Source organism: Lepidochelys kempii, chromosome 17 (genome assembly GCF_965140285.1).
Source record: "Lepidochelys kempii isolate rLepKem1 chromosome 17, rLepKem1.hap1, whole genome shotgun sequence".
NCBI classification, from domain to species: Eukaryota; Metazoa; Chordata; order Testudines; family Cheloniidae; genus Lepidochelys; species Lepidochelys kempii.
Window position 1 is genome coordinate 368,536 of NC_136396.1, and position 18,198 is coordinate 386,733.

Here is an 18,198-nt window from a genome sequence, read left to right on the forward strand (position 1 = left end):
GACAAAATAAGCAGGGTGGTGATCAAAAAGCCTACAAAACAAAACCAGTAGTGACAGGGCAGCACTCTCAATTCCAGGCCCAGCAACAGCTGTTTGAAAAGAAGTATTTCCATACCTGCTAAGTTCTTTATCACGGCATCTGACATAAATGCAGCCCGTATGCATTGCAGGCTTTTTCCATCGAGTATTAACAGAACAAGAACAAATTTAGAAAGTAACAGCAAAGATCACCAGTAAGTGAAAGCTGATGGTGTGCCAAGGGTATGTCTAGGTCTCCTTCCCTTGGGTAGCCAGGGACGAGTCAGAGAGCACACCAGAGAAGATTTGCTCAAGTTCAGGCTCACTTCCCAATCCCTTTCAGCAGCACATTTAGCAGAATCGTTGACTTTTTAGAAGGCCTCTGCATAGAAGTGCCCCAGAATAAAAACATTTATTTCTGTAATGATTTCTCCCCGCGCTCAGTGAAATGGAAAGTTCAGTCAGGGCACTGCTGCATATGCTCACACTGTTGCACTGAGTTGTGCAAACCCTTTACTTCTGAAGTAATTCTGGGCAGCTCCCTCACTGCCACCAACAAACTGGGTCTCATCCCATATCAAAATGCTCCATCTCTTGACTTTTCACACACTGCATTCTTTGTGGTTTCCTGTGGCTGACCCATAAAAGCAGAACACATAGTTCTCTCCGACAGAGAACTCAGTGGAGTTATGAAACAGGAGTTTATTTCAGAGAAGAATATATTGTATTTCCTTTGCAAGAGAAAGTGTCATCAACTCAGTGACCCCAGCCCTAGAAAGAGCAGATAGAATAGCTTTGCCTGCTCTGCAGCGGGTCTCGGGGTCAGGTCTCCGGGAGGTACAAACTAATCCCTTTTAGTAACAGTCTCTCATTCATTCATTCTACCTTAGGTATACAAGTCAAAGTTCAAGCCCTAAGAGGATCAGCCCACTGGGCTAGCATCTTTACCCTTTAATCTTCCCCGATATTCCTGATCCTTTAATTCCATTAATACAAGGGTAGGACATCCAGATAAATTTGTCCATTAAATAAGAGCAGATCCCACAGATTCTGCTGGGAAATGTTAATAGAAAAACAGGCTGTGTCCTCCGAAAGTCTGAATCCTAGAACTGCTGGGAAGAGTAGGCACGACACAAAAACTTGCTTTCGGAACTCCTGAGAGCTCTTGACTTCCACAGCCAACCCACAGCAGGGTCTGTGAAAGGCCTCTCATACAGAGATCAGAGTTCACTGTATTAGCAGAATTTCATGGACGAGGTCGGAATTCAACACAGCCGGCCCCTTTGGGGAAAAAAGCTGTTCCCTAGAAGCAGCTTAGAACTCAATATGGAAATAAAAGAATCCTTTGTGTTTGGCAAGCTCCTTCCCATGTGAGAGGACAAGGAGGCGGCAGAGAACTTGTACACACACAGCTCTAATCCATAACAACGCTTTCAAAACAGCAGCTGGTCAGACACCCACACACAGCTGGCCAAGTCCGTGCACCCAGTATTGCAAATCTCAGAAATGGAAAGAGCTCAAACAGCTAGATGGATGCTGGTCCGAGGTGCCCACACCAAAGGGAAGGATTCATAGAAAGACGTAATAGATAGCTTGTCTGCTCCCTGACAATGAAATATTGTTCCTACAATCCAGATTTTTTTTTTCCAGTCTACATTCAGCAGGCTCATGGTCCAATAGATCCACAATCTGGAAGCTTTTCCTGATATTCAGCCTAAATTCTCGCACCTTATTCATACTTATAGTCCTTGAATCATCCTACTTTCTTCACCACAATTGGGACTTCCATAACTTCAGTATTCGTAGGTTGTCTCATTCTCACCTTAGTGTCACCTGGCCAAGTTATTTAATATTCAGCCATTATTCTTTCCTCAGAAGCCACAATTCCTCTCACCTTCCTGATCATTTGTTGTTTTCTCTCAACTCCCTCAAGTTTGTCAAGTTCTTCCTAATAATGAGGTGCCCAGAGGTACACAATATCCCAAGTATATCACATCAGAACCAAACAGACAGAAACTCTCTTCCCTACTCCAAGCCACCACGCCTCAAAATCACATCAGTTTTTACACTGCCATATCACACACACTGGCACTGGCCCTCAAGCAGCAGTTCATGCACTGGATGTCCAGCTGCCAGGTCTTCCAGGATAGGTTTCCATCTATTAAACCGAAGTTGGAATTAGGTTCTCGTCTCGTTAGTCCATTTGTGCTTCATATCTGCCAGAATCACAAAACCCATAAACAGTATCACGTGTCTAGTGAGAGTTTTGTGCATAAGAGTGAACCTATAATAGCAATAAAGGTGTAGTAGTTAATATACCTTACTTTCTGTAGCCTGGAAACTGAACCCTAAGAGCAGAAAACAGCCCAGCCAGCATCCTCTCCCCCAGGATTGGGAGTGCGTAGTCCACCGACCTCGTCAGGCATGAAACACAGTGTGAATTCCTTCACCTGGGATTTTGAGAGGCATGGCAATCATGTTCACTCTTCTGTGGCTTTGAACATCATCAAGTGCTTGTAAACAACAAGCGCAACATGGGCCCAGATCCCATGCCTTATCAGCTGGGCTAAATTACAGGAAACCGTTCCTCCCAATTGTGTCAGAATGCCACCACTCATCGTGAAGGGACTCCCAGCCAAGGGATAGGATAGCGAAGGTCTATCCCAGACCAGCATTTAACTGGGCAATCCAAAGACTCACCAACTTGATATTGCTTCTGAGACTTCCTAGCAGTTACATCCTATTCTCCTTTAGGGCAGCAAGGAGCCAATGGGGAAAGCACCCCTTCTGCTCCTCACATTACAGGCTTCTGAACAGGTTTATAACTGAACTCTTTGGAATTCTGGATTCCTTCACTCCAGATCAACAAGTTCACTTAAGAGTTGACTGCAGGGCATCCTCAAGCTCAGAAGACAACCTTCTCAAACGCAAAGGGTGCCCGAAAGATAAAAGTCCTTACATTGCCTGGGGCCTCCACTTTCTACACATACACAACCTACATTTCTAAATATTCATAGCACTGAATAAATCAGCAAGGGGAGGAATAAAACTCCAATAAACATTCACTTTACCCTGATGAAGCTGAATCCCAGTATCAGAGAACTTAGAGAAGCAGAAGCCTGTTAGGTTCCATCCAGTCCAGTCTCCCGGGGGCAAGGGTCAGAAAGCATGTTCTAGTGCTTTGGCTCATCTACTTTGGGATGATCTGGCTCCCCGCAGACAATTCCAGGGCTGGAGTGACCTCACTGTCAGGAAGGGTTTCCTCACATTCAGACTACATTTTCCTTTAATTGATTAAATTCCTTTGCTCCTAGTTATAGCCCCTTGGATGCTCTTAAATGACTCCCCGTCCATCTGGATGTTTACATGTTTTGGATACCTGGAGAATCCTATTTCCTGCCAGTCATTGCTGATTCAAGATATATTGCATAATTAACTCTTTCCATCTTCCCTATAACTCATTCTCTCTTCCCCTGACCACTTCTGTTGCGTTTCTGAGTGCTCTTCAGTTTGGGACTGAGATGCCAAATGTTGAGGCAACATTCTAGGTGCAGTCAGATGCCAACTGCCTTTCACAGAGGCAGGATTTCAAAGACTTCAACAGCTTTACCTTGCATAGATGTCACCCAGGAAGGAGAACAATAGAGGACGATTCTGCTCACCCTTTATTAGTTCAGACAAACAGACTTATTTTTCTTTCTTTTGTGAACTGTTTGAAATACTTTTGCCTGCTGTGATCAGCTCTCAACTGCAGGACCAGAACACACTGTGCATGCACAGCATCACCCCATTTGACCATATGGCCAAAATGTGCATATGGGGGAGGGAAGAGAAATGTGTGCCCTCTTGGGATGGTCTTTAGGGAAAGGGACTAACATGATGCTGTTTTAGCCTCTAGGGAGCGAAAAAGCTACTAGAGGGCAACAATTATGTTCTTTTACTACCAGCTATATTTTCAAAGGAATGTGCTACATTCAGCCCCAGAGTTAAGGTCAAGATCAGAGAGGAGTACAAGGGCACCGAAAGGGTTGGATTTATTATAGTAGTGACCAAATGGATGGGGTTGCTGCAGTGAGCCAATCAATCAATCATTGGTTATGCAAGCAAAACTCAGAGCATGTGCCTCTTCAAGTCTGTAGCTGTTCCATTCAGAGAAAGGAAACATACAAACGAAGAGCATGGTACTCACAGCTCTCTCACCAAAAAGCATTAGAAAATTAAAGTTAACCCTGGACCTTGACATTTCAAATGAAAGGTTTATAGTGAGGCAGCAACAGAGAAATATATCCCGAAAGGAGCCCAGGCCTGGTGAAGCATCTGCTACTGACACGCTTTGGGACTGGAGTCATTTTCACTCCAACTCCTTGGCCACTTTGTGAATGTGAAGGTAGGTCTCTGGAAAAGTATTTATTCCCTAGCAGAATCTCTCTGCAGAGGAGTGGTGCTGAGAGCACAAGGAGGGAGGGAAGATAAAAGAGGGGTGCAGTCTCCGAAGTTGGAAGTCCAGGGAGCAGAACCAGTTATTTCTCCACAGCTGTCTATTGGCCAGTGAAGAAATAATCAGATCAGCTTCTCCATTATTAACACCCATTCTCAGAATTCCATCTCCTACACCCGTTAAAACTTAATATAAACAAAGCCAAAAAGTGGAAAGTAATTTTTACAAGATCTGGAAAAGACCTGCTCAGCTGCAAGTTCTAAAAAGTGTAGATACAGTGTTCACACTATGGAGTTGGATTAAATGATTGTGGGGGGCCTTCTTAAAATTTTCACTGCTGTTGGTCTATCTAACATGGATTCAGTGCTTTAGGAATTTTAGGTTTGTTTTTTTTTTTTTTTAATGAAACCTAGCTATTTTGTTTAGAAATATGGTTTACATCCAAAGGGAGTTCACTATGCAGACTTGCAGTCTTCCAAGAAAAAGCAAAGTACATGTATGGCCCAAGAAATACATTTGAAAATAATTAGATAAGAATTTTCAAAACCAAGAAGGCTTGCTTTTTTTATTCACCCTTAATTCATTTAACCCCCTTGAGTTCTCTCCTTCCATGGTACCTAGATATTACAAGTTCCTAGAAATAATTAATTGTTTAAAATGCAAGTTATTCCTTCCTAATGTGGAGTGTCTTCTCTAGGTCAATTAGACTATGAATGTTTTTGGAGTAGAGACAGTCTAACTGTGTGAGCACAATGTCAGGACAAACATATTACTACTCTTAGGTAGACATGTATCAACCACATACCTTCTCTGCATTTCACCATGCACACAGCTCCCAATGTAGATGCTTTTGACAATGGATGTCTTAGTGGGTCACTTTAGCTAGTGCTGAGAGTGATTTAACTGCTAGAACAGATAGGACAAAACTGCATTCAGCACTGTTCCAGTAATCATGTTCTTGGAGAAGAGATTTGTCTCAACTACAATTAAGCCATTTTCAACATTACTGTGGGGTTGTGAGGGCAGGCGAAGGGAATGAAAAACAGAAGGACCCACTCAGACAATCATGGTCATCAAAAGGCCATTTTTCACAGTGTGAATAGAGCCATAATACTGTGCTGCTGTATAACTGAGAGCCAGTTCACAGCTTCAGCATTTACCTGAGCGACAATAACTCATGAGCTGCCACTCAGTGCTTGTCTACTAACATGATGTTAAAAGCCGATGCCCTGTTTAGACTAGGATTTAAGTTGTAGTAGCACACATTTATGCTAACATCACACCTAAAATCCTAAACTAGACAAGGCCTGAGGCTTTGTCTACCTGGGCAAAAAAGGTGTGTTTTTCAATTAAGGATATTTCTACATTTAAAACTCTACGGACACACAGCTGCGCCACTGTGGCGCTTCAGTGTAGACACTCGCTACAGCAATGAGAGGGATTCTCTCATTACTGTAATTAATCCACCTCCCTAAAATTCTTCTGTCAACCTAGCACTGTCTACACTGGAGGTTAGGTGATATAGCTACATCTCTCAGGGGGGTGGATTTTTCCTAAATTAACTCAATTGATTTAGAGTAACATGATTGAAAATCCTCTTAACACCTACACAAACACAGTTTAATCTCATTTGAACTCAGCAAGTTATCATCTAGGGCCTGGTCTACACTACAAAGTTAGGTCAATGTAAAGTAGCTTATATTGACCTAACTCTAAGCATCTACACTCAAATGTAGCTCCCACTGATGTAACTCACCCACCTCAGTGAGAGGCGTAGCACTTAAATCAATGTAGTTAAGTCGATGCAGTGTCAGTGTAGAAAACTTAGGGATTGTCTACACAGGAAAGTTATACTGGTATAAACTAAGGTGTGAATTTAAACCGATATACACTATTATTTCAGACTAAATTAACCAAACTTTTTTGGGGGTAACTTAAACTCCTTCCAAAGTGACATAAGCTAAATCAGCAAGCAAGCAAGCTACTGTTATTCCAGAATAAAAATGTCCACCCAGGGAGTTATACCAGTATAACCCCCCATTAGTTTAAATTCTCATCTGATCTTACATAGCTTTAACTGGGAAAATTTTCCCATGTAGACACACCCTTAATCTGAAATGTGTTACACTGTGTCTACAAAGATGTTAAGTATGTTTTCAATCAAGTTAAATTTACTTGACTGAACATTTCTTGTACTGTGATGTTTAAAAATCATAACAGCTGGTCATGGTTAACCATATGGTGGACAACAGGATTGACCATAACAAACTGACAATTTTAACAGTCCTCATCTACACTGAATGTTTAACTTTGTTAGGTAACACGTTTTAACACAATTACATTTTCTACTGTAGAAAAACCCAGATAAAAAGGAACCTCAGAGATTCATTAAAGCTTCCTCACCTTAAAAGAAAAAACAATTATATTAGACAAAGAAGGAAGCTGTGCTTTGGAACAATCTGGCAAATTCAAGTTTATTATTAACTTCTCTAGGAGTTGTAATTCATGGATCTGAAAGCACTTTACAGGAGGAGGGACAATATCATTAGCCTCATTTTAGAGATGGGAAAACCAAGGTACAGATAAGTTAAATGATTTGCCTAAAATCACAAACTGAGTCAGCAGAAGAGCTAGGTACACAAACCCAACTCCTAGTCCTCGGTCTTAATCATTGGATCATACTGTTTCACATGCATTTCTTTCTTGCATTTCCTCACTTTTGTCGGCTGGTCAATCATAAGCTTAAACATTGTTTTGTTTAATCAGAAGTCCTGAAGAGGAAGTGGCAGGAAAAGGACTTACCTCCTCCACAGACACAGGCAGAATGACACGACTGCAAGAGAACACAAAACAGGAAATGAACTACAGCCCTTATAACTTGCACCACTTAGAACACACAAATGTTTCACACTGCAGACATAGCCAGGAACAAGTGTTGCTGCCTCCAGAACTCTGCTAGCTTGGGTTTATCTGCGTGATATACCAGTTTCCTTCTAACCTACCACAGTGTCTTTCCCAGTGTTTGCTGCCTTCCATTGGTCAGGTAACTCACAAAATGGCTTAATACCAAATCCGTAAGCATAAGTGAAATAACCTAATAGCAATCTTTGTATAAACATAAGGGCTATCTTCTCAGAGTACTTTATAAATCACACAAATCACTTCACCCACCACTGAATTCCAGCAGCTGTTTAACAGTGTACAGTGACAATAGTTTGCCAAGAAATAAAAAAAGTTCCTAGAGATAGCAGACTATATTGGGGAGAGGTATTTAGAGAGACAGTATAATTATCTAAGTACATTCCAGCCCCTTATCCTTGCAAGACATTTCACAGGCTTTCTAATAAAGCAGCAAAGACCACGGTTTTATGTCTCATCCAGCACAGCACACCATGTGCCATTGCTAGAGCACTGTTTCAATGCTGGAGGAAGAGTGACCATTACGATCACAAACACCACTTCCTGTTGTACCCTCTGGCTTCCTTAGAGGTCTCCTATGGAAAAACTGATCAGGCTCAACTCTAATTGGGTTGTGAGATCTGATAAATGTGGTAATAAAAGCATAATAAGTGAACAAGACTCACTGAGAGGGCCAGCTTCCCAATTCCTCCCCCATAGTCCCTGTCTTCATGGGTCATGAGCAAGTATCACAATAATAACTAACAAATAAAATAATCAGAATAAGCTCTTGTATAACACTTTTCATCAGTAGATCTCAAATAGCTTTACAAAAGAGGTCAGTGTCTTCATCCTCATTTTACAGATGGGGAAACTGAGGCAAGTTGAGCTTAAAGAGACTTGCCCAAGGTCACCCAGCAGTCCGGTGGCACAGTTAAGACTAGAACCCAGGTCTTCTGAGTCCCAATCCAGTGCTCTAACCACTAGACTTCACATTAGTTCTTCTGTTCCCTCTATACCAATAAATATTCAACTCAACATTTGCCAGCTCCCCAACGGTGGTCTGGCTGGTGGGAATAACACTTAAGGGATCTATAGCAAAGAATAGAATAACCTTCAAAAAGCAGGAAGAGACCAGTAACTATGGGAAATCTGAAGGGGGTCTGAGGTTTCCTGCTGTGCTCACAATTTCCACAGAACTGCTGACTACACCTGGAATTCCCTCCCTTGCCCACCCACTCTTCATTCTAATTCCTCGTTCCAGGATGCCCACCAATACCAGCTCACTTCAGTAAAGGCACAGGTCACCTGTGCATTAGATGCTTAAAGAAAAAGGGCTGTGCTCTAAATTCAGACCATCCTCTGGATCTCCCAATGCACTCTCTCTCTCTCGTCTGAGTGGTCTTTCAGATTGTAAGTTCTTTTGGGTAGTGACTAATGTAAAGGTAACTCTGCATTCAGTAAAGGATAAAACAGAAATTACAGCTGACCTGAAGCATGGACAGGTAAAGATCACAGAGATATTTTCCAGAATATAATAGAGCACCAAATGAAGGAGTTAAATACAAATAGGGATATGGTCAAAAATAGAAACTACAGATGTCTATATAGCAATGAAAGAAGCTTCAAAACAAAGATAGATGAACTACAATTGCCTGGTAATGGAGTAGGAGCTTGACATAATAAGCATTACTGAAGAACGATGAGATGACCACAAAAAACCACTACCACCATCCTTAATTATGACCTGGGACACAAATACCTGAGTATAACCTATACAGGAAGCCAGATTAGGTCAGAGGTGGAGGAATAGCTTTATATCTAAAATATTCCAAAGAATCCAGTAATCTGAGTGCAGAAGACCTGTACAGTAAAAAATGTAATGTATAAAAATCAAAAGTCATAAATATACTAACAAGGTAATACCACCAGCCTCTGGATCAGGAAAAGAATATTGAGCGCACAACGTTGAAGGACACCAAAGAGGCAACTAAATCCAATAAAGTAGGAATAGTGTATGATTCCAGCTACCCATATAGAGAAGCAATTTCTTATTACCTTAAAAGTTTGCTTTTTGGAACATAACAGACTATCCTTGACTAAGTCTTAAATCACATGCAGGAGTTGATTCAAGTTTTAACCACAGTTTAGCCACTAAGTAATTATACTGTGGTTACTATTAAGTGCAACATCGCTGGGGGAGGCATTATACCAAAAATTAGTACAGTGACAAAACTCAAAGAGGGTTTCTAAAAAGTGATGATGCTAGTCAAAAAGATCCAAAAAGGTCAAAACAAATGAAGCTAAAATCCTTAGATTGATCAACCATAACAGTCAAAGAACATACATTCCCCCCCTCTAAAAAAGGAATCAGAAAGGAAGAAACCCACCACGCCATGATTGAATAGCAAGGTTCAAGAGGTTTTTCAAGCCAAATGGGTATTCTTTACTAAACAGAAATCCAACCTGAGTGAAACCAACAGAAAGGAACACACTATGGCAGGTAAAAGAGAGGAAATTTGAAGTGGTAAGAGGACATTTGAAGAGCTAGTAGCCAAAGACACAAGAAGGACCAACAAGAAATTATTTTATAGCTATAGCAGAAAGCTTGTGAGAGTCTGTGGATCTACTGCTTTATCAGGGAGAAAAGGGAATAGTTAAAGAGAAGAGGACATTGTAGAGAAGTAAAGTGATTTCTTGGCATTACTCCTCACCACAAAGGATGCTGAGGAACTATCTGTTCCAACCTACTCTTTTCAGGTAATAGAGAAGTGCTGTCAAACACTGAGGTATCAAAAAAAGAACTACTGCAACAAGCTGACCAACTAAATAAGGCACCAGACCCAGATGGTACCTACCCAAGAGGTCAGGAAAATGTTAAGAATTAAACGACTAAATATTTTTATTAGCAGTGCAATCTCTTTAAAATCACTTATTACATCAGAGAGTAATGGAGAGTGGAGAGTAGCCAATGTTGTACTTATCTTTAAAATACCTACTAGGGGTAATGATGGGAAGATCAAACAGATGATCTTTACTTCAGTACAAGGTAAATTGCCTGAAATAATTAAGCAGAATTATGAAACATATAGAGAGATGCACATAAATAGGGATAAGCCAGTGCAGCTTCTGTAAGAGGAAAACTGATCTTTCAAACCAACTAAAATTCTCTGAGTATGTCAACAAAATAGGGTCTAAAGAAAAACTGATTATCCGGCCTTCCAAAAAAATCTTTGATAGAAGTCCATCATGAGAGCTATTAAGGAAACTAGTACGACGCATGAGGTAAAGTACTATGATAACTTAGAAACTGGCTAAGTGATAAAAAAACAAATTAGAGTAAGTGGTCAGTTTTAAATATTGCAAAGAGCTGATACCAGAGTATCCCGACATTCCATAACAAGACAAGTGTTACACATATATTTATTATCCAGATATGGGGGAGGGGGGAGAAAGTGGTGAGGAGGCAAAAATTTGCAGTGACACAAATTAAGCTTAGTCAAGACTAAAAACGACTGCAAGGACCATCAGAGGAACTTAAAGATAATTGAATGGACAGTACAGTGACAGACTGAATTTAGTGTTGAAAATGTATTGTATATGTATAAGTAATGTATATTGAAAAGAATAATTTGAACAATTCAGTCACATTACTAGCTTCTAAGTTAACTGTAACTACTCAGGGAAGAGATGTGAGCATTACAGTGAACAGCTCAACGTGTAGCAGTAGTCAAAAGAGTACTCAAAATTTTAGTTTTCAGAGTAACAGCCGTGTTAGTCTGTATTCGCAAAAAGAAAAGGAGTACTTGTGGCACCTTAGAGACTAACCAATTTATTTGAGCATGAGCTTTCGTGAGCTACAGCTCACTTCATCGGATGCATACCGTGGAAACTGCAGCAGACTTTATATATACACAGAGAATATGAAACAATACCTCTTCCCACCCCACTGTCCTGCTGGTAATAGCTTATCTAAAGTGATCATCAGGTGGGCCATTTCCAGCACAAATCCAGGTTCTCTCACCCTCCACCCCCCCACACAAATTCACTCTCCTGCTGGTGATAGCCCATCCAAAGTGACAACTCTTTACACAATGTGCATGATAAACAAGTTGGGCTATTTCCTGCACAAATCCAGGTTTTCTCACATCCCCCCCACCCCCATACACACACAAACTCACTCTCCTGCTGGTAATAGCTCATCCAAACTGACCACTCTCCAAGTTTAAATCCAAGTTAAACCAGAACATTGGGGGGGGGGGGGGGAAGGAAAAAACAAGAGGAAACAGGCTACCTTGCATAATGACTTAGCCACTCCCAGTCTCTATTTAAGCCTAAAGTAATAGTATCCAATTTGCAAATGAATTCCAATTCAGCAGTTTCTCGCTGGAGTCTGGATTTGAAGTTTTTTTGTTGTAATATCGCAACTTTCATGTCTGTAATCGCGTGACCAGAGAGATTGAAGTGTTCTCCGACTGGTTTTTGAATGTTATAATTCTTGATGTCTGATTTGTGTCCATTTATTCTTTTACGTAGAGACTGTCCAGTTTGACCAATGTACATGGCAGAGGGGCATTGCTGGCACATGATGGCATATATCACATTGGTGGATGTGCAGGTGAACGAGCCTCTGATAGTGTGGCTGATGTTATTAGGCCCTGTGATGGTGTCCCCTGAATAGATATGTGGACACAGTTGGCAACGGGCTTTGTTGCAAGGATAAGTTCCTGGGTTAGTGGTTCTGTTGTGTGGTATGTGGTTGTTGGTGAGTATTTGCTTAAGGAATGGGATGGAAAAATGCTATGTTTGGTCCAAGTCACCAGATCTCAAAAAGGGTGTCACAGAAAATACCTGTACCGATGGGCAACAAAAGTTAGAGGGGCCAGAGAAAGTTCCACATTATGAGAGATTGAAAAGATTGACTGTTTGGTTTATAGAGCAAACAAATAAGAACAGGTATAGAAAACAATGAAAGGACTAAAGAAGGTAAACTGGGTGCTCCATTTCCCCTCTCTAACAATACAAAAAGAAGGGCCATTCAATTAAACTGAAAGGCAGGATTTTAAAAAAGACAGCAAAGTATAAGTAGTCTGCTGAATTCATTGCCACAAGACGGAAGCGAAGACCTTAGCTGGACTCTAAAACAGATTAGTTATTTATATGGATAACGGCCCAGATCCTCAAAGATATTTAAGTACCAAACTCCCATTGATTTCTGAGGATCTGGACTAATGAGAATATGCACACGTTACAAGATTAAAAAAAGAAGGCTTGTAAACCCTCATACTTCAGATATAAACCAACCTTTGATAGTGGGTAAAAAAAAAACCTGTCCCTATAAAGCAGTTTATTCTTTGAGTCCAGTACATGGATTCTTTTTCTTACACTTCCACTGAAGAATCTAGTTGCAACCACTGTCAGAGACGGGATAGAGGACAAGATAGTACACTGGCCTGACCGTAAATCTTCCTTTGCGTCTTGGACAGAACAGAGTTCACTAATAACGTTTTAATAGAAAGAAAAAGAGGACTTGTGGCACCTTAGAGACTAATTTCAGAGTAACAGCCGTGTTAGTCTGTCTTCGCAAAAAGAAAAGGAGTACTTGTGGCACCTTAGAGACTAACAAGTTTATTTGAGCATAAGCTTTCGTGAGCTACAGCTCACTTCATCAGATGCATTCAGTAGAAACAATTAGCTTGAAATATTCAAGACCAAGAGGGAAAAAAAACTATTAAAAGTATTGGAAAGGTAGGAGCTCTCCTGATGAGAGAGAAATGGTCAAATCAGAGTCACTGTAGGAGAAGGGCTCTCTCAGCAGGCCAATGCTGGATCGCTCATTCTGCTGCTTATATTACACCTGCAGGACCTGTCTATTGTCCTCAACAGACTCATGAATTTAAGCTACGCTCAGCTCTACAGCATCTCTCTCAAAGGACCTATAGTGTTATAGACTCAAATAGCCACACAGCCAGAAAACAAAATCTGCACTAATTTAGTGACCTTCACCTTACTCCGCCCCCAAAGAGCTGCAGCACTCACGCAGTTATAGTGAACCGTCCCCAGCTCCATTCACACTCACACTCACGCTCACACACGCGCGCGCGGATGCGTCTGAGGGTCAGTGTCACTGTTACATCACGGGGGCTCCCTGCAGCGTCCCTGCCAGTGTCAGGAGCGCAGCAAAGCGCTGAGCGGGGTCCACAGGCGAGTCCCCCTCAGCCCCTTTCGCCTCCGCCCACAGGGCCCTGCTCCTCCGAGGCCACCCTTCGCTCCGGGCGCCCCCGCCCCCCAGCGCGCGAGAAAGGGCCCAGGCGGGGGGTGGGGGGAGAAACGGAGCCTCCCCGGGTTGCCGGAGCGATCCCCCAGCGCCGGCAGAGAGGCCGGGCACTGCCCGCGGCAGGGACCCCGACGCGCTGCGCCGCCGGGCCAGCCAGGAGGGACCCAGCGCCCCGCAGCCTGCCCCAAGCTAGCCGCGCTGGCCGACCCCTGCCCCGGCCTCGCCGCTAACCGGCACCTAGACCCCCGGCCACGGGGCAGGCACCTGACCGCGGCCCGCAGGCACCCGGCTTCCCCGGGCAGCGGGCCCGGCTCGGCGGGCAGAAAGCTCCCCTCCCTCCCGGCCTCCCGACAGCCCGCGCGAGGGACGCCTGTGCAGCGCAGCGCAGCGCAGCGCCCGCCGCCTCCGCGGCCGCACTCACTACTCCTTGATTAGCACCATGGCGGCCCCGCCGCCGCGTCTCCCGCCCGCTCCGGCTCGCGCTGAAGGTGACAGGCGCCTCCCGGCCGCTCCACTGCGAACCGCACCGCGCGGGGGGGGGGGGGGGGGCGGAGCGTTTCTGCGGCAACCATGCGTCACGCAAACGTACCGCCCTCATCATCGCGTGGAGGCGCGATCCTCCGCAGTGCCCCGCCCACTCACAGCCAACCTTAAGGGGACCGTCGCGGGTGGGTGGTGTCCAACGCGCATGTGCGCGGGCGGCGCCTGGCTAGGCGGGAAGGAAGGCTGGCAGTCGAGGGCTGCCGAGCAGCCGTCTCGCGCCTGGGTTCTGGCCGCGGGAGTCGAAGCTCGAGCGCCAGCAGCACCCCGGGGCGTCACCTTGCCCTGATAGGCCCGTGGCCTGCCACGATAGGCCCGTAGCCTGCCACAGGGCTTGGTCGGGCCGGGCCTGAGGAGAGCTGGCCTCGCCCCTCAGCCCGGAAGCTACCGACAGAGATGGGGGCAGGAGGCACGCCTAGCACAGGAAGCCGGAGTCCAAGGTCAGGATCGCCTCTAGGTAAACCAGGGACAGGCTGTTCCCCTCAGGGCCAGGGCTGGCCCCGCCCAAGCTCCCTGGGGCGAGGCGGCTCTGCTGGGAGGTGTGCCAGGATGCTCCCTCGGAGGCTGGGTAGTCCCGTTTTCTGCTCCTCCGAGGGGCAGCCCTGTTGACCATGTGGCAGAAAAACGCAGTCTTCACTCTTAGGTTGTTTACAACAAGTTGGAGACCATTTATTCTCAAGCAATTGCAAGCCGGGGAGGGCACATGGACAGGGATTACCCCTTCCTAGGCAGGTCTCCGCCTGATAAACAGTTAGGGTCAGCATTTATACCTTTTGTTACATACAATAATGATCAACTGCTGCGTCTTGTTTATACATATTCCTTCCTGATATTACTTTTTTTCAGCAGTTCATGCTACAGTCTGTGTTCCATTCTTACCTAACACAAGCTCAAACAGCATCTCTTACAGTTTTCCCACTCGCCCAGGCCCTGCCTTAGTCTTGCGTTATTAGAGTTAGCCTGATTCTTGCTCTATATCTGCGTCCAAATCCCCTTTATCCCTTTTTCACTTCCCCACTCCTCCCTTTTGTGCTTCTAGCACAACTATCAGTCTTAAACCTCCATTTTCATCAAACCTTGTGCCATAAATATAAAGGGAAGGGTAAACACCTTTAAAATCCCTCCTGGCCAGAGGAAGAACTCTTCCACCTGTAAAGGGTTAAGAAGCTAAGATAACCTTGCTGGCACCTGACCAAAATGACCAATGAGGAGACAAGATACTTTCAAAGCTGGAGGGTGAGAGAAACAAAGGGTCTGGGTCTGTCTGGTGAGGCTTTCGCTGGGGACAGAACAGGAATAGAGTCTTAGAACTTAGTAAGTAATCTAGCTAGATATGTGTTAGATTATGATTTCTATAAATGGCTGAGGAAATAAGCTGTGCTGAATAGAATGGATATTCCTGTCTTTGTATCTTTTTGTAACTTAAGGTTTTGCCTAGAGGGATTTTTCTATGTTTTGAATCTAATTACCCTGTAAGGTATGTACCATCCTGATTTTACAGAGGTGATTCTTTTTACTTCTATTAAAATTCTTCTTTTAAGAAACTGATTGTTTTTTCCTTGTTCTTAAGATCCAAGGGTTTGGGTCTGTTGTCACCTATACAAATTGGTGAGGATTTTTGTCAAGCCTTCCCCAGGAAGTGGGGTGCAAGGGTTGGGAGGATTTTGCGGGGAAAGACGTTTCCAAACAGGCTCTTTCCTAATAAAATAAACCCGGTTAGACGTTGGGTGGTGGCAGCGAAAGTCCGAGGGCAAAAGGTAAAATAGTTTGTACCTTGGGGAAGTTTTAACCTAAGCTGGTAAAACTAAGCTTAGGAGGTTTTCATGCAGGTCCCCATATCTGTACCCTAGAGTTCAGAGTGGGGAGGGAACCTTGACACCTTGTATTTCTGATTTTAGATCAAATGGTTCAGCCTCATGGGCTTTGGTTGGATGCAATGACAACGCGCGGTTAGTATGAATGAGGAAGGTGTTGTTATTATTACGTCCTTTACTACTACTGCAACAACAACAACATAATCCTAAACTGAACAATAAAAGCATTAACATTCCTAGTGTAATATGATGGGGTTGTTTTATAGCCTTAGTTACATAGCACAATGCATCATAATTAGTACATAATGTAGACACTCTATAGGCTGTATGAAAGACATATTTTTCAATTTGATATATTTTGAAGCATATGAATTTGACCTTGTAATTCAGAGATTTCCTGGATCTCTGGTAGGAATGAAAGCAAATTTTGGAACCGGTCTGGTACTAAGGCTGTCCAATTAAAGGGTATCTGAAACCTAAGGGCTGATTGTAGGATTCTAGCCGCAGGCCAATAAATAATACGATTGCCCTCAGCAGTGGTGAGATTTAAAATGTATGTCTTGCAAAGTGGTGGCCTTAACATACACACAACTGTCATTAGCTTGGAAGAGCAGGTGTCTTGTCAGGGTAGTTCCTTGTCCCATACCTTCCCAACAAATGCCATGAACAGTGACAACTTCTCCTGGCTTCAGTGTTCTTACACACTGAAGCTGTGGGGGTTCTAAAGGCCAGAGTGTCCATTGACTCCCTATCTAAACGTTGGGTGTTACTCCAGGAGCACTGACTACAAATCGGTTAGGCATACCAGGTAGTTTAATTTCCCAAATGTCTCTGTGAATTATCCAATCCCACATGCATCCTCCCCACAGATCCGGCAGGATTTGGTATGTGGGGGCCCACATCCCTCCAGTTGGTCTGTATGCTTGGAAGGAGCACTCTGAACATCTGCACTTCCTTCCAGAAAATCTCCAAGTACGTCTCCATGGCCACAGATCAGATAATACTCCTGAAGTATCTGTAAGGGCAGTGGGCCAAGCCTGATGCTCCAGATCACTGCGAATGGCCATGAGCTAGTCATTCAGGAAATCCTAAATTTCTGAACAAGCCAGATCCCACTGCAGTGCCTTCCCAGCCTCAGTCATATTTAGCACCATCATCGTCAGAAGTTTCTGGGTCATTGAACTAAGGGCGGAGATAACACGTAATTCATCAACTCCAGCCTGTATCTGGGTTAACTGTGCTCCCGTAATAAGACCTGTGGCTTTTTCCAACTGTCCTAATTTTTCTTTCTGTTGTTGGCCTTTATAAATATTCCAAATTGCAGCTGCGCTATTGGCACCATCCCATAGGTGTCCAGCCAAGTCCCTCTTCTTTCTAGAGGAAACCCAGGCCCTTTGCTGTGCTAACCTAATGGCAGCCCCTTTTGAGCAATTAGGATATGTAGAGGTGACCTGAAAACTGGATAAGGGCAGCATGAATTTTATAGTCCCGAGAGTAGTATTAATCACAGTCCATCGATATCCTAACACATCTCTCTTTGATGAAGTACCATACCACATCTGTTGGCCAAACACTTTCATGTACTTCCAAGAGGCATTAGCATTAATAGCATAGGAAGGGGTATATTGTAATATAGTGCAGGTTAAATTATTAGTTACTGGGATTATTTCAGTACAGATAAAATTTCCGGTGGCAGAACAGACTCTTTGGGTATACATTTGATTATTCACTAATTGGGTGACCAAATAACAATAAGGGCCTCTTTCATCTAACATACTGCAGACTCTAGGAACGGCCATCATATCTACCTCACTATAGAACCCATTAATCTCAATTTTCAATTCTTAGTGCTCATTTGTAGTGATATCACATATTTCTATTTCCACCGACCCGTTTGTTTTCCACTCAATTGTTCGCTCATATGAACTATTCTGAACCTTAAAAAATAACTTTTCTGAACAAAAGTAAATCACTAAGATGTGAAGGCCTTGGCCATTGGGTTTCATTAGAATATACAGTATTGTCTGTATTTGGGTAAATTACAGGGGTGGTTGCAAAGTTGCAGTGGATAGTGGGGGTAATGTTCGTGGCAGCAAGGCGTCTTTGGTATTCGTCATCAGGAAGCCAATTAGGGAGTGCAGTACATTCTGATGGTACTTGTCTGTAAGCACAAAGCCCAGATCCTGGAAGAAATCCAAACCTCCACTCCACTC

General features: G+C 43.6%; 1 protein-coding gene and 1 long non-coding RNA gene across 3 annotated transcripts in view; one reads left to right on the top strand and one right to left on the bottom strand.

Moving 5' to 3' along the window:
* Positions 1-14,165, bottom strand: part of PITPNA (phosphatidylinositol transfer protein alpha) — a 47,411-nt gene extending 33,246 nt beyond the window's left edge. Inside the window, exons 1-2 of the mRNA XM_073315828.2 lie at positions 14,053-14,165; positions 7,259-7,289 (exon numbers count right to left, since the gene is read on the bottom strand). Coding sequence (XP_073171929.1) covers positions 7,259-7,289; positions 14,053-14,072 — 51 coding nt within the window. The 5' untranslated portion in view covers positions 14,073-14,165. The remainder of the gene's footprint in view (positions 1-7,258; positions 7,290-14,052) is intronic.
* A 78-nt stretch (positions 14,166-14,243) lies between these two features.
* LOC140899780 (uncharacterized) overlaps positions 14,244-18,198 on the top strand; it is a 57,674-nt gene continuing 53,719 nt past the window's right edge. For both annotated transcript variants that reach the window (XR_012155444.1, XR_012155445.1), the window contains exon 1: positions 14,244-14,628. This is a non-coding gene — a long non-coding RNA (uncharacterized LOC140899780). The remainder of the gene's footprint in view (positions 14,629-18,198) is intronic.